This window comes from Musca domestica, unplaced genomic scaffold (genome assembly GCF_030504385.1).
Source record: "Musca domestica strain aabys unplaced genomic scaffold, Musca_domestica.polishedcontigs.V.1.1 10, whole genome shotgun sequence".
Taxonomy (NCBI): Eukaryota; Metazoa; Arthropoda; class Insecta; order Diptera; family Muscidae; genus Musca; species Musca domestica.
The window spans coordinates 9,894,242-9,921,401 of NW_026712115.1; the positions used below are offsets into that span (position 1 = coordinate 9,894,242).

Below are 27,160 nucleotides of genomic sequence, written 5' to 3' on the forward strand. Positions count from 1 at the left end.
ATCAGCAGACCTATTTAAAATTTGCTATAAATCTTAAAAAGCGACCACTTTCCCAGTCTGAGAATAAAAATCTAACAATGACAACACTGTTCGATAAAGCTTTTGCTGACCCTTACCAAGTTGCAGCAGCATTTCCAATTTCTTTGCACCAGATACTTGTGGTGCAGAGGACAAGGTAAATCATTTAAAAACCAGTTTAAAAGAGGCTCAAAACTAATGTATCAGACATGCACGAATGCATACGTGTCATTGGCGTATCTTGTTTATATTTCGAAGGGGTGGCCAGTACATTTCGATGATGAGAATGGGAAAAAACCGAGAGACTTTTAAAAAATTCAAGCTCATTGCTGGAATTATATAGTTTTTCTACGCCATTGGAAAAATTGCAATAATATTGAAGTCAGTGGCGGTAATTACATTTTAAATAAATGCACTATTCGGACAGATCAAACATATTAAATTATTCGATCATAGCCATTGTGATCGCAGACAAGTTTAGACAATAGAAAAATAATAATTCATCACGTTTTAAATTAAAATAAAGGCGACAAAAGTGGTTGCAAATGCAATGTTAGGATAGGTTCACTTCAAGCAAAATACAGTTATCTTAATCTTCGGCTTATTTCGCGTTCTATGAAAGTATACTTATATACATACCAATAATTACAAATGAAATGAATATATTTTTTCAGCATTTTCTACTACTTTTTCCACAACATAATTTCAGTGCAAAAATAATAGCTCTTTGGGCATAATTTCTGGCACGGCATGCTGGATATTTTCATTGATTGCTGCGTCAAACTAAATCTATAGTTTTAGAGTAAAACATGAAAGAACATCCTAAGCCCACCAAATGATATGTGATTTTGACGATGCATGGATATCTTCCATATGATTTTTATGATTGGGCCTATCGTAGTAGCCTATATCAATTTTTCATCCCCGATTACAAAATGCTTATTATAGCCGAAGTTATGTTTTTAAATACTTGACTGTTTATGAGATGAAAAAATTGCAACCAACTTCAGACAGCTGTCATTTCTAAGTCACTCGTCCGATAGCTGTTAAAATTATTCCAGTGACACTGGTTGGGTAGCCCGACGTCAAGGAAGTGGATGGAAGAAAACAACAACATCAGCAGAAATGATTTGAAAAGTAAAGAAGCAACTGGATCGAAACCCGCGACGCAGTGGCCGAAAAATTGCTCATGAGCTGAACATATTGCAATATTCCATTCGGCAAATATTGAAAAATGAGCTCGGGGTTAAGGCATTGAATTTCCAAAAAGTGCAAGAACTTACAACGCAACGGAAAGAAAATAGACTCAAAAGAGCTTAGGAGTTGCTTCGCTTGGCCGAAAGTGGTGAACTATCGAATTTGGGTTTCTCCGATGAGAAAACATGTTGCCCAGTAGTTTGTAAACAAAGTTATCGTGTTTATTTGTCAAAGAGGTCAGCTGAAAATGTGCACCTTCGGTTGGCCACCAGAACATAAACGTTGGACATAGTGATGGTCTGGGTCGCCATAACAGCCGATGGTCGCTCCCGTGGTATCAAAATTAATGTCGAATATTATCGCAAGATATTCTGGAGGTGTATTAAAGCCTTGGACACGGAAACCATTTTGGCCGCAGATCTTGGAAATTCCAACAGGACTCAGCACTATCGCACTCAGCACGCGCCACCCAAGAATAGAGACAAAACGAGGTTCCTCGCTTCATTTCCAGCGCACAATGGCCACCAAAATCTCCGGATACCACTATTGTGTCTTGAGTCTTTTGGAAAGCAAGGTTGGCAAGCAAGCGCTTCGCCGGGAATGGGCCACAATACCGCAGTGCAACATTCGGGCAGCATGTGACGGTTTCATTGGCCATTTGAAGGCCACAATTCGTGCCAAATGTGACCAATTCGAACAAATCTAAACTTATTCTAAAATTTTATGCCATTTCCGACATTTTTGCTTTCATTCAATAAAATTAAAAAAAAAAATAAATAAAAATTATGGCTTTTGACTTTGCTGCAGTTTTTTCATCTCACCCTCCGACTCCATAATACCAATACCTCTAAACATTCATGATCAGTAGAAGCGAAATTATTTAATGAATTTTGCCAGAAAGGAATGTGTTTCGTATACGAATACTGATATTGCAAATGAGATAACCGAATGTTTAACGGCTACTGATTTTCAATATTTCTTTTAACACAGTTCAGTTTTTTACGTTTCTCAGCGAGAGAAATTTGTATCAACAAATTTCAATACATGTGAAATTTCTTTGTAGCTCCTTCATACCCCACCCCTCAATAGCAGCTTATTGTTGAAGCTGAGCTGAAGCTGGAGAACTGAGATTCGAGAGAGCTGAGATTTGAGATTTATAGCACCAAGCGATATTGTACACATTGTGTATAGAGGGTCTCTTAGAATCGCAAGAAAATGATTTGGACAGTTTTTGTTGAGCATTTTAGGATCTACAACTTTTATTTGAGCAAATGTGTGATAAAACCTAACGTTTTCCAAGAAAATCAAAATAATGACATTTGACCCTGAATATTTTTTGGCACACCTATATATTAATACATTTCAATTTCTTGGGACCATAGCTTCGGTACAAGTCAAGTTTGGCTGGGCCGAACTTTTGATACCGAAATTCCAATATTCGAGGGGTATGCGTCACTTCTGTTATTAGGAACACCTCATACAAATTTCAAACAATTCGGTAAAAAAAATTTGGCTACAATCATCAAAATACCGAATATCTGGAGGATAGGGGCTATAGAAAAATGTTGACTTTTTTGGAAATTGTTCTACATAAGCAGACACATTTTATATGGTTCCGTGAGAAAATGTTGCTTAGATCGCCAAAATACAGAATATCGGGTAATGCCTCTATATCAGGGCTACCTGAAAACGTGGACCTTTAAAAACAATGTTCCGGCACAAGTGGAAGAACCCACTGAGAACTCTATGAACCAAATTTTAGACAACTCCGTTAGAAAATGTGGATACAATCATAAAAATACATAGTATCGACATGTGCCGTAATATGGGGTCTATAGGAAAACGTTGTTCTATATAGACAATATTCTGCCACATGAAATAGTTACGGATTCTAAAAATAAAAAATAAAATATTGGAAAATGTGGCTAGAATCGTTAAAATTCCGAATATCGGGAGGTAAAATTAAATCGGGGCTATACGAAAACGTAGACTTGTATTGACAATGTTCTGCTACAGAAGATAGAACCCATTATAAACTCCAAATGCTAGATTTTAAGCTATTCCGCTAGAAACTGAGGCTACAATCAACGAAATACCGAATATGGGAAGGTATAATTAAATGGGGGCTAAATAAAAAGGTAGGACTATGTTAACAATGTTCTTCATATGTTGTAGATCACATTTCAAACTTTAAATACCAAATTTTTAATTATGCCGTAGGAAAATATGTCTAAAATCGTCAAAATTCTGAATATGGGGAGGAACATTATATGGGGGCTATACGAAAAAGTGTATCTATATAGACAGAGTTCTGCCACAGTATTTAGATCCCATTACAAATTCTTAATACCGAATTTTACACTATTCTGTCAGAAAGTGCGAATATGGAGAGGGATAATTTTTGGGGGCCATACGAAAACCTTAACTTATATTAGAACTTGACCTTACTCCAGACAAAAGACAATTCTATGCTAAATTTTAGCTTCCTTTTACATGTCGTGATTACAATAGACGGGCGTTCGGACGGACATGGCTAAATCGTCTTAAGGTGTAAGTACATAAGAAGCTTGAGGTCATGGCTAGGCATATTTTGTATGTTCTTAAATGGATTACAGAGCCGCACTAAAATCCTGCCGTCGTTTCCCATTATAATTTGACATTAATGTGTCTAGCCATGTCTTTAGGCTTTTTATTCTGTGTCTTAAATGATTATTTCGATGAGTTACAAACGGAATGACAAGCTTAATATACCCTCCATACTTTGTATGTGGAGGGTATAAACCAATGATTATTAGTGCCTGGTTTGTTATATTGTCCCTCTAGTGGAAACCCAAAATTGTAGGCATTCTAAAACCCTTAGTCACATTAAGCTTGGGCTAACTCATAGTTGAGGGCACAAAACATTCTGTCGATTTTTTTACGTAACTCTTGCCTGTTTTGCTCTGTTTCTTTTTGGTTTCGCCGCATGTAGAAAAAGTATTTCAACTTTGCAATTGGGAAGATCATTTGAATTTACTCGCATCGCTACGCCACTGACACAAGCATACATTTTTTGGTTGTAACTGAAGATAAGTCGCTTATTTACTGAGAAAAGTAAATGGAAATCCCAATGTTTGTGGCAACTTCTTGGGGTTTTTCCAAAGATTCTGATTATGTTCAATTTTTTTAACTTTCTATTTTTGTTGAAAATGGTTAACATAAATTTTTATCTGAATTACAATTTATTCACTACAATGAGAATCGGTAAATAGCAACTTGAAAATAGTCAGCTTAAACCTTTAAAACTTAATAAAAATTTACCATTTTATTCTAAATATGTATGCAAAATGTATGTAACTCTTCATGTTTGATCCTAATAATTTTAAAAGCCATTAATCATAACCGATGTCCTTCTGTCAATGAAAAACAATAATCGTCTGCTGACCAAGTCTCAGTGGAAGCTGCTTTATTAAATTTTAACAGTTTTTTTCATTTAGTTTTCGTTAAATTGTATAAATAATCACGCCTCCATCACTCCATATTAATAATATTTTAATTATATGTATGGTTCAATAAATTAGCGCCACTCTCTTCCATATTTCGCTTGAGTTCTTTTTAGACCGATTGCAATCGATTTTTGTCTCACATCCAATACATTTAACATTTTCCAATACAAAAGATTTTCCCGCAGTGTGATCGCGTGCCAGTTTCGTGTAAAACCATTTATTTTTAAATAAAAGTAATTTCATTGGTATTATGACATTCTTGGAACCAACTACTGTTTCACCGAATTCTTAACGTGAGTCGGTCATATATAATCGATTTTATGTTTTTTTTTTTTGTTTAAAAAAACGCAGTATTGTTGCCTTTGGTAAAATGACCGACCATTCCCTGCATCAACAGTTGAAGATATTGGTTTAAACAGTAACTATACATGACTTTTGTTTTATGATGAAACTCTTTAGGCATTTGAATGCTTTGGGTACGAATAAATTCTCACTGTCCCTCTACTCAGTAAAAATTCACAAATATGAAGTCTGATATATTTGATATTCCACGTGTTCTGACAATTCATGGTACAATAATTAAAACGTAGATCATACAAACCTCTGAATTAAAATAGTTCCTTTAATTGTTTTAGAAGGCCGCTATCACACACTCACCATCTTGTGACACGTTCTGTCATTGCCCAGCAATAACTTGGGTGCTGTATGAACCAATAGCTTTAATATATAAGTTTCATCCGATTTGGGGTTTGGGTCCCGTCCCTCACATGCGAATATGCATTTCACAACAACATTCATTACAGCTTAGAAATAAGTCCCTAAAATTCCCTCAAGATCGGTTTAGATTTGTATATAGCTCCTATATATATTTATCCGATTTTAGGTTTATGGCTAATTTAGCCCAAATAGAGTGAATCAAAACGTGGGTGGTGTCGTTATATGGACGCATTGCCAAAACGTGACCCCATGAAGACATTATTCTACTACAAGGATTGTTATCTTTGCGGGTCTTAAATACATAATGTATAACAATTCCGTGTGAAAATGTGACTGGAACTATCAATACTTCGAATATCGGGCGGTACCGTTAAGAAACCGGGGAACAATATGGACAATGTTCTGACACCGAGAGTAGACCCCATTATGAACTAAAAATACCGAATTTGAAACAAATTCGATAGAAATCCAAGATACCGAATATCTGGAGGTACAGTTTTATGTGGGCTGCAGGGAAAAAGGACCTACAAATTCTAAATACCAAATTTAAAACAATTCCGTGGAAAAATGTTGAAGCACATTCTAATCATTTTATACATATCCTATTGTCCATGTATTTTGTAGACACGGTATAGGTCCCATTATATCTTCGATTAGATTGAAATTTTGCTTAGCTAAACGAAGGAACTAGGACGAACCATACTGAAATTGATAATGATTGGTTCAAATTTAGATATAGCTTCTGTATATATCCTCGTGCGATTTCAATTTTATTGTACTTTAGACCTGCCTGGAAGCAAATACTTCAAATTTGAAAATCGGTTACGATACAAGTTAAAGCTTCCAAATATCTTCCCTAAGACGATATATGAACTTTACAAGAATGATAATTGGCACCAAATTTCAAGAAAAATCGTCAAATTTTTAGAGAAAATCGGCATTTATATTTGTGAAAATCGGCAACATATATTTCATTAAATTAAGCACACAAAGTGCTTGTTTCATCTAAATAACAGAAAATTAATAAGCAAAACTATGCATTTCAATAAAAATAGGATAACAAATTTAGTTTAGTGAAAAAATAACAGAATAAAAACCATTGTGCAATAAAAAGGTAAGGTAGAGCTACCAGCTGGTTACAATTTTTTTAAGTGTGCCCGACTTCTGCCAATTTTGTGTATGTATTTATTGGTTTAAAAAACAAAAGCCAAAAATTTTAAAATCAATGATTGAATAAGACGTACATTGCAGAACACATATTAATGGTAATAACCATTTTTGCCATGGAATTGGCAGATCAATCAATGCAGATCATATTTTTGAAAGAAAATCCAGGCATTTCATTTATTTTTCGCGCCTTATAAACAATATTTAAAATAATGAAAAATATTACATTAATTAGAACCACCTGCTGCATCTACTTTAGAACAATTCTGACAGAAAGCGGGCATAGCCCCAGGGGTGCATTTCCGTACTTTTACGGAGCTGTTCTACCTCCTTATTGTACCATGATAAAAACATAAATAATAATCTTAACGAATACTATCAATAATGAGATCTTCAAGATTTGCGTATAACAGAGTCTATTTAATAAGGCCATGGAATAATAATCCAACATGAACAGCGTGGTAGGAGACTAAAAAGGACCGTGTTTCCCGAACCAGCAATTTTTTGGAGAGTTTATTAGGTAGTTATGTCTGTATATGACTATTTGTATACCCTCCCAGTAAACAATTTTTTCCGACTGCTCTGATTTTAGATTTTTTTCCGAAATTTCTGACGTTTTTTTCAGAAATTTCTGATAGAAATTGGTCCGATTTTCTAAACGTTTTTTTTTAGAATTTCTGCACATTTTCCTGTGTTTTTAAGCGAAAAAAACTCGAAAAATGTACAAACGGAGAGAGTAGATTGTCTATTGCTCTGGCATATTCTTTCCCACATGTAAACGGATGGTGGTGGTTTGACACATTCTCTCCCATAGTAGTTGTTGTTGTGATCATTCATTTCAAGATCTCAACAACAACAAAGCGCAAAGCAAAAATGCTATTTGTTATTGTGAACTGTTAGATTTTCCGTTGTAAAAATGTGCGTTTTGTTGTTGTTGTGAATCAGCCTCTTTCTCTTTCGTTCCCAAAAAAATATGATGGAAAAAAAATGCAAAAACAACTACATACCGGTTTTCTGTGTGCACTGCTTTTTATTTTTAGTTCTTGTTTAGCAGTTGAAACAGAAACGTGCTACTGTATGTACTGTTCCTAATAATATTTATAATGTAAATGTATTATAGATGTAATATTTAAACTACATTTTTACGAAACCCGAAATAAATTGTTTGTTTTTTAAATAAATATGTGTTTTTTTTTTTCATTTTTAAGTGGTATCACGATTTTTTCGATATTTCTTCCGAATTCTGAACGATTTCTTTCAGAAAATCGGAACTTTCTCCCGAATTCTGAGCGTTTTTTTTTTTTTTCAGAAAATCTGAATTTTATTCCGAATTTTCTTTCGAATTCTGACCGATTTCTTTCAGAAAATCTGAATATTCCGCCGAATTTCCAGACGAATTCTGCCCGATTTCTTTCAGAAATTCGGAGTTGTCCTCCGAATCTTTTCCGAAAATCTAATTTTTTCTCCTATTTTTTTCAAGAATTTTCACCGAATTCGGACCGAATTCGTCCAGAAAATCTAATATTTTTTCAGATTTTTTTCAGAAAATCTTTCCGAATTCGGTGACCACGTCCATACAACTTTCGTACCGAAATCGGAAGGAATTCGGAATCAGAATCGGACATTTTTTCAGAGATTCTGACAGAAATCGGACCGAATTCGGCAAAAATTGTTTACTGGGCTACCCCACATAGTGGTAAATGTATTATGTATGTGCATTTGTTTGTAACAACGAGAAGGAACCGAATAGGCCCATAGTTACTTTTGAGGATCTTCATAGAATCACTTTCTGAGTCGATTTATGAACAAAATTCAGGTCGCATTTATTATCCATTTGAGATGAAATTTTCCAAACATTATTTGTTTGGTCCAAGGCGAACCCTTTTGAAATTGGTGATAATCGGATCAGATTTAGATGTAGCTCCCATATATCTTCAACCGATTTCAGGTTAATTGTGCACCAAATGGCCAATATACGCCCAAATGACATGCATTTTGGTACATCCGACAGATATAGCATATACATGTTTCATCCGATTTGGGGGTTATATCTTCAACCGATTTCAGGTTAATTGTGCACTAAATGGACAATATACGTCCAAATGATCTGCATTGTGGCACATCCGACAGATATAGTATATACATGTTTCATCCGATTTGGGGGTTAAAGTCCCTCATTTTCGCAATATGCACTGATATTTGGTACGGGATATTCTATAGAGCTCAGGAAAACTTTTGCCAAATTTTATCGAGAACGACTAAGATTTGGGTATACCTCCCATACATATCCTTAATCCGATTTCAGGTTTATTGTGCAAAAAATGACAAATATCCGCCCAAATAGAGTGAATTTCGGGATGTACGTTACCACTTTATCGAACTCGTCTCTGATATATATTTCTTTAACATAATTCTTCTCGAATAGATATCATGCACTCTAAAGCAATGTTATTTGATATGACAGATTAAACTGTCTCCGTCAAATTTAGTGAAAATTGATTCAGAATTGAATATGCCTCCCATACCATAACTGCTCTAAAGCCAATTGTTGATAGGTGGTATGATCTACTTCAAAAAAATTCCTTTGTTACGGGAGCTCTACTAAATATGCATAGTGGTGTAGGGTATCATATAGTCGGCCCCGCCCAACTTTTGACTTTTCCTTACAGGTTTATACTGAACTCTAATTAAGTTACAAATAGTACATATTTTTATACCCTCCACCTTGGAAAGGAGGGTATATTAACTTTGTCATTCCGTTTGTAACATCCTTAAATATTCGTCTTTGACCCCATAAAGTATATATATTCATGATCAGCATAAAATTCTAAGTCGATTTAACGATGTCCGTCTGTCTGTCTGTCCGTCTGTCTGTCTGTCCGTCTGTCTGTTGAAATCACGATACAGCCCACATTATTTGACGTAGAGCGCCAAAATTTAGCAGAGCTATTTGCATTGTGTCTAGGATGGTTGGTATTGAAAATGAGATATATCGGTCCACGTTCTGGTATAGTCCCCATATAACGGTACCTCCCGATATTCGGTATTTTGACGATTTATGCCACATTTTTTCACGGATTTGTCTGGAAATTAGTATTTGTAGGTCATAACGGGTCCCTGAGCGTGTGGAAAAACATTGCATGTATAGGTCCACGTTGTGGTATAGCCCCCATATAACGGTACCTCGCGATATTCGGTAATTTGATGATTTTTGCCACATTTTTTCACGGATTTGTCTGAAAATTGGTATTTGTTGGTCATAATGGGTTCCAGCTTCGGTGGCGAAACATTGCATGTATGGGTCCATGATTTGATATAGCCCCCATATAACGGTACCTCCCGATATTCGGCATTTTTATGGTTTTTGCCACATTTCTTCTAATGTTTCTTTTACCCTAAGGTGGAGGGTATTAAAAGTTTGGCCCGGCCGAACTTAATGTTTTTTACTTGTTATTATATATTTTGAGTTAGGTATTGTGCCTGAACTCAGGTTCTAAATATTGTCCTTCTTTTTAGAAAATAAAAGTGAGTAAATTTAAACAAAATATGTATGTTTAACAAAAAATTATTATCTTTCTATGTTGTCGTGGTAAAATTAAGAAGATATAGTAATTTCAAATAAGCATTTACCTTGTCAAATTTCGCTGCATAAAAAATAGGATCCCATCTCTGTATACAATGGATTTATAAATACAAAATTTTAACAATGAGATGTTGACAAACGAGTATTTAAAAAAAATGTAAACACATGATTACATGACTATACCTCCTTATCCTACCATGTATGTTGCTCTTTTAGGGTCAGTAATTTTTAAACATTTAAATGAATTTGAATTAAAATCAGAGACTCTCAATATTAGATTTGCAAGTTCATTTAATATTTATGAAGTTTTGTTCAGGAAACACCATAAACAAAAAAAAAAAAATATACTTCAACATATTCAAAAAAATGTTGTTGTCTATAAAATCAATTTTATGAATATTATCTCTTATTAAGTCCTTCATTTGGTTAAGTAAATGAGTTTCGGTTGGTTTTTTTTAATAATTTGTAACTGCTATTAATAACATTGAGAATATACTTCAAAAAAGATATATTTTATTTATTTCGTTCAGATGTTCAAAAATAATTTGGCAACGTTTAATGCTGCTTTAAGTTAAAATTTGAGACAATTTGTGTCGATCATTAAAATATCTTCATTTTTGAGTCAAAAATCGGCATTTCCCATAAAAAATCTTCAAAATCGGCAAAAATGGCAGTCCTGCATCAGATACAGCCTTGAAATAGGGTTGCCAAGTTTTGTCAAGATAGGTTCTGATTTAGATCAATATACGTTTGTTTATCAATTATTATATAGTTTTCACATGTTAGATCTACCCGATTTCAATGTAAAACTATTCTATCTATTGCCACACCATATAAGAACAAGTAAAAAAGCTGTAAGTTCGGCCGGGCCGAACTTTTAATACCCTCCACCAATTGGTACAAATTTGGCAATTTCCAAAAAATAAAATCCGTTAAAAATTCTGTTAATATCTTAAGAATGCCGAATGCTTATACGACGACTTGGGCCTGCATAGGCAACTTTTGTCATAAGTTATTACAATATTTAAATGCGAAACTTGAAGAAAAATCTGTTTATAATGAAGACGTGGACCTACATGGCCCATTTTCTGTTTTATGCTGCAGTATCTATTACGAACTTCAAATACCAAATTTGGAACAATTCTGTTAAATAATGTCGCTAAAATCATCAAAATACCGAATATCGGGGGGTACCATTATATAGGGGCTATACGAAGACGTGGACCTACATAGATTATTTTCTGTCTTAGGCTCTAGTATCCATTACGAACTTCAAATGCCAAATTTGAAACAATTCCGGTGAATAATGTCGCAAAAATCATCAAAATACCGAATATCGGTAGGTACCGTTATATGGGGGCTATATGATTTCTTGGACCTACATGGCCCATTTACGAACTTAACCTGCCTACTGGCAAAATATACATGTGTGCAAAATTTTAGCCTTCTATCTCAATTTGTTCGAAAGATAGCGTGATTACAACAGACAGACAGACAGACACACAGACAGACAGACGGACATGGCTAAATCGTCTTAGAGTTTTACGCTGATCAAGAATATATATACTTTGTTGGGTCTGACATGAGTATTTCGAGGAGTTACAAACGGAATGACAAAATTAATATACCCTCCATAGTTTGGTGGAGGGTATAAAAACCATAGTACTTGTATGATTTATTTACACAAATTTTCGATATTAATGCCCACTTTTATTTTTAATGCCCACACTGCGCAACGAAAAATAAATTCTTAATTAATACTTATGGGAAAAGTCCAGCAGATATTGGACAGGACATCGCTAATGTGACGACAAAAAACCTTCGTCATTTTTGCCCACACAAAACGCTATAATAAATTCCAATTAGCCTAGCAAAATTATTGAGAGCAACCACACTCAAGAGAGATGAACCGTTATCACAACAACACACAGCATCACTACCATTGGCGGTGATGAGCACGTGTTAGGTTGTTGTGATAACCAAATTTTGTAAACAAGTTCCCGTTACTCCACTGCGAACACGTGGTGGAGCCGGGTATAAAAGGGCAGTAGATGGCAGAATCGTGGCAGTCAGTGCCAGACCGTGAACGTGACAACACCAGCTTCGGTAAGTGACATCCTTCCTGAGAGTACTTATACAGGTCTCTAATTCTTGAAACCCGGTGGTATCCTTTACCGTATCCTTGAATATCCTTGTAGTGCTTGAGTGCTTATTAAGGTCTCTTGCAATCATATCCTTGAATATCCTGTAGTGCTTGAGTACTTATTAAGGTCTCTTGCAATCATATCCTTGAATATCCTGTAGTGCTTGAGTACTTATTAAGGTCTCTTGCAAACGTATCCTAGATCCTTGTAGTGCTTGAGTACTTATTAAGGTCTCTTGCAATCATATCCTTGAATATCCTGTAGTGCTTGAGTACTAATTAAGGTCTCTTGCAAACGTATCCTAGATCCTTGTAGTGCTTGAGTACTTATTAAGGTCTCTTGCAAACGTATCCTAGGTTCTTGTAGTGCTCGAGTACTTATTAAGGTCTCTTGCAATCATATACTTGAATATCCCGTAATGCTTGAGTACTTATTAAGGTCTCTTGCAAATGTTTCCTACATCCTTGTAGTGCTTGAGTACTTATTAAGGTCTCTTGCAAACGTATCCTAGATCCTTGTAGTGCTTGAGTACTTATTAAGGTCTCTTGCAAACGTATCCTAGATTCTTGTAGTGCTTGAGTACTTATTAAGGTCTCTTGCAAATGTTTCCTACATCCTTGTAGTGCCTGAGTACTTATTGAGGCCTCTTGCAATCATATCCTTGAATATCCTGTAGTGCTTGAGTACTTATTAAGGTCTCTGGCAAACGTATCCTAGATCATTGTATTGCTTGAGTACTTATTAAGGTCTATTGCAATCGTATCCTAGATCCTTGTAGTGCTTGAGTACTTATTAAGGTCTCTTGCAAACGTATCCTAGATCCTTGTAGTGCTTGAGTACTTATTAAGGTCTCTTGCAATCATATCCTTGAATATCCTGTAGTGCTTGAGTACTTATTAAGGTCTCTTGCAAACGTATCCTAGATCCTTGTAGTGCTTGAGTACTTATTAAGGTCTCTTGCAATCATATCCTTGAATATCCCGTAGTGCTTGAGTACTTATTAAGGTCTCTTGCAAATGTTTCCTACATCCTTGTAGTGCCTGAGTACTTATTGAGGCCTCTTGCAATCATATCCTTGAATATCCTGTAGTGCTTGAGTACTTATTAAGGTCTCTTGCAACCGTATCCTAGATCCTTGCAGCGAAAGATCTCTTGCAGCCGCCTCCTTGAATATCCCGTAGCCTGCTTGAGTACTTATCCAGGTCTCTCGCACAGAATCCATCCCGAATCCTGAGCACCCTGTTCCTGTATCCTTGTCCCGTTCCTTGAGTACTTATCCAGGTCTCGAGTGGAAGAATCCCCAATCCCGGACCGAAGACGAGTAGAATAGTTGTTTTAATCTATAGTTTATATATATATTTCAAGTTCCACTTTGAATAAAAATATAATATCAAAACGTAAACCGCAGTCTTTCTCTTTCTGTCTCAATAAATAAAATATCTGTACGAACCCCTCAATAAATAAAATATCTGTACGAATCAACATAGAATTTTACGCTGATTAAGAAAATATATACTTTGTAGGGTCTAAAATGTAAATGTACAGAATGACAAATTTAGTGTACCCTCCATACAATGGATTAGGGTATTAAAAGAAGACACACGTATCGGCATTGTGATTTAAAATTTACATCGAAAAGTAAACAAAATGGAAGGGGTAAGTTCCCTCCCTTCGCCAATTTTGCAAAAAAAAAAAATATACGAGGAGTTAACAATGGGGTATTTTTGATCCCTTTTTAAAAATATGGTTAAAAACTCACTTTAAAACGGATTGTAACAAATTAAAATATTCTAAAAAAATATTTGTCATAAAATTCTACTATACGTCCTAGATGTCAAGGGTCTAAATCTTACTTACTAAATTTAATATGTATTTGTGTTTGCTTATAATATAAACAATTCCGTTGTATTATTTTGCCTTTGGTTTTCATAATTCTGAATTTAACGATATACCAATTTTTTTTAAATATTTTTAGGAAAAAATTCCACTTTCATATAATTTGACTAGTTCTTTCTTCAAATCCTTCGCGTGAACAGTGGGCGATATAAAACAGGACAACCTATAGCAGTAAACAAAATATAAGCGTTTTGAAACCCTTCAACTGGACTAGAATTAAAATACTCGCTTATAAAATTCTTCCCACAATCTATGGATCTCATATAAATGTATATTATTTCTTTCAGTGTTTCATATTTTAATGAAAGTGAAATTTTTGTCGTTCTAAATTGAATCTATTTCGTTGTCATGGCCACACGAAAATTGTTTCTATATGTACTTGTGCCGATGAGCCTGCTTCGCACACCCCCTTCCATAGTTAAAAATACATTCAATGAAGTTCAACAAATGCCGACGCATAAATGAAGAAGAAACAGAAAAACTAGACACACACACCGACACTCGTACATACCACCACACATGGTTCAATTATGATGGAAATTCACTTCGTCCATGGGCGGTGTGGGACAACGCACAACGCCAGATAGTCAGTCAGCTGTTGTCTTGGCGTGTCACTCGTCGAGTGTAAGGCGGGTAGCGACGTCGTTGCAGGGAATCCAAATAAATATGAAGAAGCGGACCGGCCATATGCTTCGTAAACATGCGACATGGGGGTTTCTATGGCATCGTCACCGAAACAAACATTCAGTTCATTTCAGCTGGAAATCAGCGAGGGCGTCTCTTGTGGTTCGCTAGATTGTAGTGTAGCTGGTGTTCACAGCATCCGAATAGATAGAAAGAGCAACAAGAAACAGGAAAAATGCCAAATTTTTCAAAATTGACACAATTGCGAGGTGAGAAAACCAAGGCGACGAAACAATATTCATATTTTTTCTCAACATTGCATAATATTCTTTACGTATTCAAATTAAATCGAATATATTTATTTTTACAATACTTCCATAGGTTTGCAAGTGTATCTCTTGAGGGGATCGTTGCACCGCTCATACTCCTCGTCACCAGCCAATGCACAATTTCGTGAAATAATCTCAGAGCAAATCAAATCCATCAAAGAGGCTGGCACATTTAAATCGGAACGCATTATCACTTCGTCCCAGAGCACTCAGATTACAGTGGAGGGCAGCAACAAGAACATTTTGAACTTTTGTGCCAATAACTATTTGGGCTTGGCTGTAAGTATTGACTTAATTAGCTGTGTAATTGCAATAATAGAAAAAATCTGAATTGATTGATTGAGAAAATTTCTTAGAGAAAACCTAGTTCAATTTAAAGTATTGTAAAGAACTAATGCCTTTTCGTTCACTTATTTTCTTTGCAGAACAACCCCGAAGTAATTAAATATTCCAATGAAATCCTTTCCAAATATGGTGCTGGCCTCAGTTCGGTCCGTTTCATTTGCGGAACTCAAGATATCCATAAGAATTTGGAAAAGAAAATCGCCCAATTCCATGGACGCGAAGATACTATCCTCTATGCTTCGTGTTTTGATGCCAATGCTGGTCTCTTCGAGGCTATTTTGACTCCTGAAGATGCTGTCTTTTCTGATGAACTCAATCATGCTTCCATCATTGATGGCATTCGTTTGTGCAAAGCTCAAAAGAATCGTTACAAGCATCGTGATTTGAATGGTGAGTACGACAATTCCAATTTATCTTAAAAAAAAAGCAGTAAGTTCGGCCGGGCCGAACTTTGAATACCCTCCACCATTTGGAACGAATTTGAAAATTTTCAAGAAATAAAATCCTTAAACAATTTGTTACAATTTTAAAAATTGGGGTCTATACGACGTGGACCTACATAGGCATTGTTCGTCATAACACATTACCATATTCAAATTCGAAACTTGAAATAAAAGAATTTAACCCGCCTACTGGCAAACTAAATATGTGTGCAAAATTTTAGCCTTCTGTCTCAATTCTTTCGAAAGATAGCGTGATTACAACAGACAAACGGACATAGCTAATCAGAATTTTACGCTGATCAAGAATATATATATATATATATATATATATATATATATATATATATATATATATATATATATATATATATATATATATATATAGAGTTACAAACGGAATGACAAAGTTAATATAACCTCCATAGTATGGTAGAGGGTATAATAAAACAAGATAAAAAGTATCAATCGGGTTTGCGGCAGATTTTGGCTGAGGGTATATAAAATCGAACATTTCAGTGTGAGGTAAAAAAAACTCCAACAAAGTCAAAGCCATAATTTTCACTTCTTTTTGAATTTTATTGAATGAAAGCAAAAAATGTCGGAAATAGCATCAAATATTAGAATAACTTTAGATTTGTTCGAATTGTTCACTTTTGGCACGAATTATGTCCTTCAAATGGCCAATGAAACCGTCACACGCTGCCCGAAAGTTGCTCTGCGGTATTTTGGCCCGGCGAAGCGATTGCTTGAGGTAATCAACACTTTAGTAGTTTTTAGTGCCAACCTTGCTTTCCAAAAAACTCCAGACACAATAGTCCAACGGATTGGTATTGGTGGAGATTTGCGCGCTGGAAATGAAGCGAGGAACCTCATTTTGTAACCATTCTTGGGTGGCGATCGCTCAGTGCGATGGTGTTGAGTCCTGTTGGAATGTCCAAGGTCCGCGGCCAAAATATTTGTGTGCCCAAGGCTTTAATACACCCTCCAGAATATTTTCGCGATAATATTCGGCATTTATTCTGATGCCACGGTCGATTAATACGAGCGGAGAGCGGCCATGAGCTGTTATGGCGGTCCACAACATCACCATGGCCGGCGCTTGAGTTCTGGTGACCAACCGAATATGCACATTTTCAGCTGACCTCTTTGGCAAGTAAACGCGATAATTTTGTTTGTTTACAAACTGCTAGACAACGAATGTTTTCTCATCAGAGAAAATCAAATTTGGCAGTTCACCACTTTCGACCAAGCGAAGCAACTCTTTACCTATTTTGAGTCTATTTTCTTTCTGTTGCAGTGTAAGTTTTTGAACTTCTTGGAATTTCAATAGCTTTACCCCGAACTCATTTTTCAATATTTGCCGAATGGAATATTGCGATATGATCAGCTAACGTGCAATTTTTGGGCCACTGCGACGCGATCAAGTCGCTTCTATACTTTTCGAACCATTTCTGCTGATGTTTTCTTCCGTCCACTTCCTTGACGTCGGGCTACGCCACCAGTATCACGGTAACGAGTAAATGCTGGAGTGCTTTAACGATAGCCACATGTAGTTTTCCAGCCAAATATAAATAAATCACACTATCACTCTTGAGTATGGTACTCGAATAACTTTTTTTTCGGGAAAATTCTCAACTAAATGCTTTTGTCACTGGAATAATTTTAACAGCTGTCGGACGAGTGGCTTATAAATGACAGCAGTTGGTTGCAGTTTTTTCATCTCACCCTGTATATGGATGTTTCCTACACCAACTGTCAATTCGGCTTAAAATTGTGACTAACATAACCAAAGGTTCTCAAATCGGCGGGTACAATTATGTTCTAAAACGTGGACTTATATTGGCCATTTTCAATACCTCTCAATCCTACAGACCTAACCCACATCTGAGTAAAATTTTATGAACTTCATTTCGTTCGAAGACTGAAGTGATTTCTACGGACGGACGGACATCACTTAATCGGCATAAAATTAAGTAGAAATTTGTGGGGTGGAGGTGTCTCAGAAGAAATGACAAACTTAAGATATCCTCCATACTATGGTCGAGAGCATACAAATTGGTGAAGTAACGAATTATGCTACACCGTTTATTATTTTGTTTTGAGATATCATCTGATTGCTTGCAAGTTTTTGCATGGATTCCTTCAGTTTACTTTCCACAGTTTTCTTGCGAAAGATAATGAAACTACTTTATTCCTAGGGGAAAAGTAACCATACAGACCTAATATTAGCTGTTTCAGAGTTTAGCTTGGGTCAGTATCCGGCAATCTATTTTCTTACTTTATTAGTGCCGACATTAGAATGCTTGATTGTCCAAAGCCCTCAAACTTGACGAGAAAAACAAAGGGACCTTGACTGTATGCCTTGAGTGTTGTATTATAGGGTCTTTAGTGTTGATGTCAGAGATCAACATACACAGAAGGGATGTCAACTATTCGCCTCATGGATCCAGCGACCAATGGCATTCTATCTTAGGATACCTTCCATATGTTTAGTGTTCATTTTAAAACTATAACAGCTTAAAAGTTGCACTGCACATAAATATGTTGTGACTATAAACTTCTATTTAATTCTAAACTCTTTTTTGTAAACATTTAACTCTTCATTACAGATTTGGAAAATCAATTGAAATCATCGACTGCTCGCATGAAGTTGATTGTTACCGATGGTGTCTTCTCCATGGATGGTAATATTGCACCACTCAAGGAAATCGTTTCGTTGGCCAAGAAATACAACGCCTTAACATTCATTGATGAGTGTCATGCCACCGGTTTCTTGGGTAAAACTGGACGCGGTACCGAAGAGTATTGCGAAGTTATGGGCAGTGTAGATATCATCAACTCTACTTTGGGCAAAGCCTTGGGTGGTGCTGCTGGTGGTTATACAACTGGTCCAAAGGAACTCATTACATTCTTGAGGCAAAAATCTCGTCCCTATCTGTTCTCCAATACCCTGCCACCAGCTGTTGTTGCCACAGGCACCAAAGTCCTGGATATGCTCTTGAAGTCAAGCGAATTAACCGAAAAAGTTCAAACAAACACCAAACATTTCCGTGATGCCATGACCAAGGCCGGTTTCACCATTGCCGGTGAAAATCACCCCATTTGTCCAGTTATGTTGGGCGATGCTCGTCTCGCTTCCATTTTTGCCGATGAAATGTTGAGTAAGTATCGTAAATATAACACTTTTGAGGTTTTATGAGATACTTAATGTTTTTTTTTTTTTTTTTTTTTCAGAACGTGGCATCTATGTCATCGGTTTCAGTTACCCTGTAGTTCCCAAGGGCAAGGCTCGCATCCGTGTTCAAATTTCTGCTGCCCACACTAAGGATGATATTGATCATGCCATTGCTGCCTTCACCGAAGTTGGAAAGTCACTCAAAGTGATCCAGTAAAATGAGACATGAAATGTCGTTAGAATATTATTCCGGTCAAAATGTGCATTTATTTTCTGTAGTAATAATAAATATTCTATTATTTTAACCTTTTACAATTGTTTTACTTCATATATGATTTGTTTAGCCTACGCCACGCTCTGGTACAGGATATTATGTCATCTATACGAGTATTAATAAAATTAACAGACTGACTCCTCGATTTATCAACGCCCACACAAAACGTTTGAATCTAGAAATTTTGGATGGGGGTCACTCTTGGTCCGAAGGTGTCAGATAAGACTGGGTTTTTGGAAACTCGTACTAAAACAGTACGAAAAGCACTAAAAGTTATCAATTATGGTACCCTTTGTATTTTACTTACCAACTTGATATATGACGTTTGGTTATGTAGCAACTTTGGAAATTCGTACTTCGCCATAATTTTACATTTTTTTAATTTTATTGAATGAAAGCAAAAAATTTCGGAAATGGCATCAAATTTTAGAACAAGTTTAGATTTGTTCGAATTGGTCATCTTTGGCTCGAATTATGGCCTTCAAACGGCCAATGAAACCGTCAAACACTGCCCGAATGTTGCTCTGCGTTATTTTGGCCCATTCCCGGCGAAGCGCTTGCTTGAGGTGATCGACACTTTGCTATATTTGGTGCCAACCTTCCTTTCCAAAATACTCCAGACACAATGGTCCAACGGTCTGCGGCAAAAATGTTTGCGTGCCCAAGGCTTTAATACACTTTCCAGAATATTTTCGCTATAATATTCGGTATTTATTCCGATGCCACGGTCGATTAATACGAGCGGAGAGCGACCACCACCTGTTATGGCGGCCCACACCAACACCATGGCTGGCGCTTGAGTTCTGGTGGCCAATCGAAAGTGCACATTTCAGCTGACCTCCTTGGCAAGTAAACACGAACATTTTGTTTTTTTTTTTTAACTGCTGGGCAACGAATGTTTTCTCATCGGAGAAAACCAAATTCAGCAGTTCACCTCTTTCGGCCAAGCGAAGCAACTCTTTGAGTTTATTTTCTTTCTGTTGCGTTGTAAGTTCTTACACTTTTTGGAATTTCAATGGCTTTACCCCGAGCACGAAAATTATCAAATGGTACTAATTTTAGCTGTTGGTGTCTAATGTGGAGAGAATCGTAGGGAAGATGGTTTTGAAAATGTGTGCTATAGTTATTCGAAATGTACTACATTGAACTCATTTGGTATTGGGTGAATAGAGCTGAAACCGTGGAATTTTATAGGTTTGAGATATGGAACGATTATGCAAATGAGTACTAAAATTTTACGAAATGGAAATGGATAAATGGATAGAGTTGAAACCCCGAAAATTGATATTGATATCTCTTTTGGTATCTGGTTTGAGATCTGGCAAATGCCTACTATAATTGTACGAAAATCACTGAACGGTACTAATTTTGGATCTGTTGGTGTCTAGGATGAAGAGATGTAGATTGTTTTGGATATGCGTACTTAATGTAACTAAATTTATTATTGGGTGAAGGTATAGAACTGAAATTTAATATTGAGATCACCGTTGGTTCCTAGGGTTTACATGTTGAGACGTTGAAATAGTTTTCGACAACAAATTGGATGTGGCTCCATTGTGCAATGGTTTCACTAATATCCTCCTCGGTAAACTTCATAATGGAAGATTTTGAATAATTTGTGGTGTAAAAGGTAAACATTTTTCTGTTATTTTTTTCGAAAAAGGAAAGATTTGAACAATATATACAAACTTGAAATTCTGAGAATTTAGTACATTGTATGATGTTTTCATCAACATTTACTTTTTCAAACTGAAAAAATGTGTGTTTTGAGTACTAAGGCCTAACACGAACTTTTGAAAAGAATCTGAAATTTTATGGTGGAATTTTCGCTGACGAAATAGCGGGTAGCATGCCAAAGGAAACGAAATATATGCATAGTTTTTTTGCTGATCTCTTTCACTACCTCAGTCCGTCGGTCCATGTATTTTTGTAAACAAAGTAACGGTCGCATTTATTGTCTGATTAATTTAAATACGAACATACGGACGAATTTAGCGTGAAAGTAAGTATGACAGATTTGGTGAAAATCGGTTCAGATATAGCTGTAACTTCCATATTTAATTCTTCCGATGTGATACCTAAGTCCGCCAAATGCCGCAATTTACAGGGTGAGATAAAAAAATGCAACAAAGTCAGACGCCATAATTTTTACATTTTTTTAATTAACCTCTTAAATTGACCTCTTTGGCAAGTAAATACGATCATTTTATTTGTTTACAAACTGCTGGACAACGAATGTTTTCTCATTGGAGAAAACCAAATTCGGCAGTTCACCACTTTCGGCCACGCGAAGCAACTCTTTAGCTCTTTTGAGTGTATTTTCTTTCTGCTGCGGTGTAAGTTCTTGCACTTTTTGCAATTTCAATGGCTTTACCCCGAGCTCATTTTTCAATATTTGCCGAATGGAATATTGCAATATGATCACCTCACGAACCATTTTTCGTCACCGCGACGCTGGTTTCTATCAAGTCGCTTCTTTACTTTTCGAACCATTGACTAATGTTGCTCTTTTCTTCCGTCCACTTCCTTGACGTCGGGCTACACTACCAGTATCACAGTAACGAGTGATGGTACGAGACACAAAAGATAGCCACTTGTGGTTTTCCAGCCAAATAAAAAGATATTTCGAAGGACCTTCAAGTATGTAGTATCAGCCCATAGTGGATGAGAAATGAATTGCAGACGTTGCTTCTGTCGACTACCATTTGATACTATCCATGCAGGACGCACTCCGTGAAATGCACTTTAAATAAGAGCGCAGAAAGTAGGTTGAGTTATTCTTTGCCTCAAAATCGCAGGAGTTCTTCCTGTACTGAATAGATGACTTCGTTGATCCACCATTTTTCGGTGTTTCGGTTTTATGGTGTTTTTTTTTTATACCCTCCACCATACTATGGAGGGTATATTAATTTTGTCATTCCGTTTGTAACTCCTCGAAATACTCATGTCAGACCCACCAAAGTATATTTATTCTTGATCAGCGTAAAATTCTAAGACGATTTAGCCATGTCCGTCTGTCTGTCCGTCTGTCTGTCTGTTGTAATCACGCTATCTTTCGAACAAATTGAGAAGGCTAAAATTTTGCACACATGTATATTTTGCCAGTAGGCAGGTTAAATTCGTAAATGGGCCATGTAGGCCAAAGTTATCATATAGCCCCCATATAACGGTACCTCCCGATATTCGGTATTTTGATGATTTTAGCGACATTATTCACCTGAATTGTTTCAAATTTGGCATTTGAAGTTCGCAATGGATACTACAGCCTAAGACAGAAAAAAATCTGTGTAGGTCCACGTCTTCGTATAGCCCCTATATAACGGAACCCTCCGATATTCGGTATTTTTGATGATTTTAGCGAAATTTTTTAACGGAATCGTTCCAAATTTGGTATTTGAAATTCGTAATAGATACTGCAGCATAAAATAGAAAATGGGTCATGTAGGTCCACGTCTTCGTTTAGCCCCCATATACCATACCCCCGATATTCGGTATTTTGATGATTTTAGCGACTTTATTTACCCGAATCGTTTTAAAGTTGGTATTTGAAGTTCGTAATAGATGCTGCAGCGTAAAACAGAAAATGGGCCATGTAGGTCCACGTCTTCGTATAGCCCCCATATACCGTACCCCCCGATATTCGGCATTTTGATGATTTTAGCGACATTATAAACAGATTTTTCTTCAAGTTTCGCATTTAAATATTAGATTTTAACAGAATTTTTAACGGATTTTATTTTTTTTTTGAAATTGTCAAATTTGTACCAGCTTTTTTACTTGTTTTTTTTTTTTTTTTTTTTTTTTTTTTTTTTGTGAAATGTAAGACGTTCATTAAGAAGTAGAATTTTGATAATGCACATGCGAGTACAAACTTATTGGATTTTCTCATTCCAGCAATGATCTTTTATACCAAAGTTCGTTTTTTTTATATTGATGAACTTCCATATCATTTTCATTTTGAGTTCCTCCTTATATAATATTAAAAACAAATATTCAGCTACGAATGAAGATATATTTGTTTTGTTTTGGATTTTTTGCAATACGCCGAAATTTAATGTAGAAAGTGCTTGCATTTGGAGAAAACCAAATAAAAAGTAACAAACCAGAAATCCCAAAATGTTTGACATCTTACCGCTACCACAGCTGTGATGTCAGCGGTTTTTGTGCTATTGATAGGTGCTGATCGATGGATGTTCCTATTGACAGATGAATTTGCATAACCATAGATCGTCGTCAGATGTGGTGTACAACTTCTGGGCATGGCAAGTATGTCACATCCGTTGCTATTGTTTTTGGCTCAGATGAAATTGTCAGACTTGTGCCACAACATGTTGCATAGGTGAAGAATGTGGAAACTTGTGCCGGTATGGAGGATACCTTTAACCAAGATTTTGTGCAACTTGTTTTATTTTTTGTGACAATGCAACGAACCTCAGCAATATTTTCGTTTCATTCAATAGGTGCTTTACCTTTGAGCGTTCTGTTTTTGCTTCAATGAATGGATAAAAAATTTGCATTGCAAAGCGTTTGAAATAAATTTGAGACAAGAAGAAATATGTAAATATCCACAACCAGATCGGAGAAACATGACAGCAGCAGCCACTACCGATCAATGAAACAGTTGTAAAAATAAAATTGTAGCTGTAAACATATTGAAGGTTAATATGCACATGTGTATGTACACTGGGCTACACCGGGGCGGAAATATTGGGACTTTAGTTGGAATAGAGATTTAATCTGACATTAAAAGACATGTTTATACTTGAGAAATGTAAAAATATCTAAAGAGATGAAAGATAAGTTTGCGAGAGCAGAAGTTTCTGTTGTTATGCATTAGATCGGAGAAGAACAAAATTGGAAAGATATTAATAGAGCACTAATAATTCGATGGCATTACTCATTTTAACTTTGTTAAAATTTGAATGTAGTCTAAAATGTGTAGTTTTATTACCAACTAAAACAAATAACCAAATAATGCAGAAATATTTTTGTCTTACAGATTAAAGGCAACTATGATAAATTGGCTTCATCTTTAAAATTGGTAATTGTTCATGTTTACAGCAGATGTATACCATATTTGAACTCTTAATTCGTTTTACCCTATTGTCTCAAATACGCAGAGTTCAATTTAAATGCTTGCATTTCAAGTTGGACATAGTAATTTTTAGAAATGTAACAATAACTATTGTTTATTAATTGGTTGGGCGAAAACTCTAAGTTAGTAATCGGATTTGTTGATTTCAGTCAAGGAGAGCAAGCGTGTTATTTTTTTTTCTTTTTTTTTGAAAGTAAAAAATATATTCTCATAGTTCATTGTTCTTTAATAATGGATTTTTTTTTTTTTTTTAATTTCTTCAACATTATGCATAAAAAAGTTTTCAGAATAATCATTAATCGCCAATGAGCAGTGATTTTAAACAAAGGATGGATTTCCCGCAAAAAATAGACGCGGAAAATGGATTATTTTTACATAAAACCTTGTATAACTAAACAGATAATTACAATTATTTATAATAATTTTCAATAACACAAAAGTCCGGTAAGTGAGAGCGACTGAAGAGAGCAATTTTGAAAATTGTCTCAGTAAAAATTTCTGGCACAGTCAGCTGTTTTGTAGCAGATGTCAAAAGTTTAAAAATATTAGACAATAATTTACAAATTTTCAGATAAGAAATAAAGGGTGTTTTTTAAGCTAGATAGAACTCTAAATTGTAAAAAGTATAAGATCCAGCTGGTGCAGGAATTGAAACCACGAGACCATTATATGCGTCGTTATTTCGACGATTGGACTCTAGAGCAGTTGGCAAATGACCTGTTGTTTTATCGCAAAATTGTGAGTAAAAAGCGCATTTTTGGCTTAACGGGTTTGCTAATAAGCAAGATTGCCGCATATGGAGTGAGACCAATCCACAAGAGACCCACAGACTCCATTACATCCAAAAAAATGCACCGTATGGTACGGTTTTCACGCTGGTGGCATCATCGGACCTTATTTTTTTCAATAATGAGGCCGGAGCCCGCGTTGCTGTCAATGGAGATCGTTACCGCACCATGATCAATGATTTTTTGTTTAAAAATATGGATGACATTGATCCGGAGGAGATGTGGTTTCAACAGGATTTGACACCTCTCGATTATTTCCTGTGTGGCTACGTGAAGTCACTGGTTTACGCTGATAAACCAGCAACAATTGACTCCTTGGAGGCCAGCATTGTTCATGTTATTCGTGACATACGGCCAGCAGTGCTCAAAAAAGTGGCAAAAAATTGATGTTCAGAATGCACTTTGTCAAGAACAGCCGCGGTGTTCATATGTCCGAAATCATTTTCAAATGTTTATTTCAGGCATTGGTTTTTCGAATAAAAAAATATGTATTAAAATTTAATTTAATTTTTTGTGTTATTTTTTACAATTTCAAGATCTATCGGCCTCAAAAAACACCCTGTATTTAACGTTGAATTACAACAGTAGTGTTTTTACTGGAAAAGCTATCGTACAGACCTAATTATATGGTGAGGATAATGGATTTTCCATATATTTGTATCGGTCCACGCTTTCGTATAAAATCCACATAAAGATACCTCACGATATTTGGGTTCTAGACGATTTAGCAACAATTTTCCATGAAATTGTTTCAAATTTGGAATTAAGATGAAACCGTCACACTCTGCCCGAATGTTGCTTTGCAGTATTTTGGCCCATTCCCGGCGAAGCGATTGCTTGAGGTGACCGACACTTTGGTATTTTTTAGTGCCAACCTTGCTTTCCAAAATACTCCAGAATATTTTTGCGATAATGTTCGGCATTTATTCTGATGCTGTGGTCGATTAATACGAGCAAAGAGCAACCATCGGCTGTTATGGCGGCCCACACCATCACCATGTCCGGCGCTTGAGTTCTGGTAGTCAACCGAAGGTGCACATTTCCAGCTGACCTCCTTGGCAAGTAAACACAATCATTTTGTTTGTTTTCTCATCGATGAAAACCAAATTTGGCAGTTCACCACTTTCGGTCAAGCGAAGCAAATCTTTAGCTCTTTTGAGTCTATTTTCTTTCAGTTGCGGTGTAAGTTCTTTAACTTTTTGGAATTTCAATGGCTTTACCCCGAGCTCATTTTTCAATATTTGCCTAATGGAGTAATGCGATATGTTCAGCTCATGGGCCATTTTTCGGCCACTGCGACGCGGGTTCCGATCAAGTCGCTTGTTTACTTTTCGAACCATTTCTGCTGATGTTTCTGTTTTCTTCCGTCCACTTCTTTGACGTCGGGCTACGCTATCAGTACCACGGTAACGAGCGATGGTACGAGACACAAGAGATTTATACACATTTAAATGCTGGAGTGCCTTAACGATAGCCACTTTTGGTTTTCCAGCCAAATATTAAGAGATCACACTATCACGCTTGAATTCCAACACGAATAACTTTTTTCTGGAAAATTCTTACCAAAATGATTTTGTACGCTTGTAAATAATATAATGAGCTGTCACTGGAATAATTTTGACAGCTGTCGAACGAGTGGCTTAGAAATGACAGCAGTCTGAAATTTGTGTCAGTTTTTTCATCTCACGCTGTATTCTTGATCAGCATTAAATTCTATGTCGAATTAGTGATGTCCGTCCATCTGTCTAGCTTCCGATCGAAAAAAATAGATTGTACTCAGATGTGTTAGGTCTGTGGGACTTTTGTTATTGAAAATGGGCAATATGAGTCCACGTTTTGCTATAGCCCTCATTTTACAATACCGACAGATTTAAGGTTTT

General features: G+C 36.0%; 1 protein-coding gene across 1 annotated transcript; it reads left to right on the top strand.

Annotated features, from left to right (window-relative positions):
* Positions 1-14,938: 14,938 nt before the first annotated feature.
* On the top strand, positions 14,939-19,428 carry LOC101896566 (2-amino-3-ketobutyrate coenzyme A ligase, mitochondrial). The gene is made up of 5 exons (XM_005179782.4): positions 14,939-15,100; positions 15,213-15,439; positions 15,586-15,895; positions 18,558-19,109; positions 19,183-19,428. Exons 1-5 carry the CDS (start codon positions 15,067-15,069, stop codon positions 19,338-19,340), a joined length of 1,281 nt encoding a protein of 426 aa, XP_005179839.1. The 5' UTR covers positions 14,939-15,066; the 3' UTR covers positions 19,341-19,428.
* Positions 19,429-27,160: the final 7,732 nt, after the last annotated feature.

Coding starts and splice junctions, on each gene's coding strand:
- LOC101896566 (XM_005179782.4), top strand. CDS start 15,067: ATGCCAAATTTTTCAAAATTGACACAATTGCGAG. Junction 15,101..15,212: donor AAAATTGACACAATTGCGAG/GTGAGAAAACCA, acceptor ATACTTCCATAG/GTTTGCAAGTGTATCTCTTG. Junction 19,110..19,182: donor TTTTGCCGATGAAATGTTGA/GTAAGTATCGTA, acceptor TTTTTTTTTCAG/AACGTGGCATCTATGTCATC.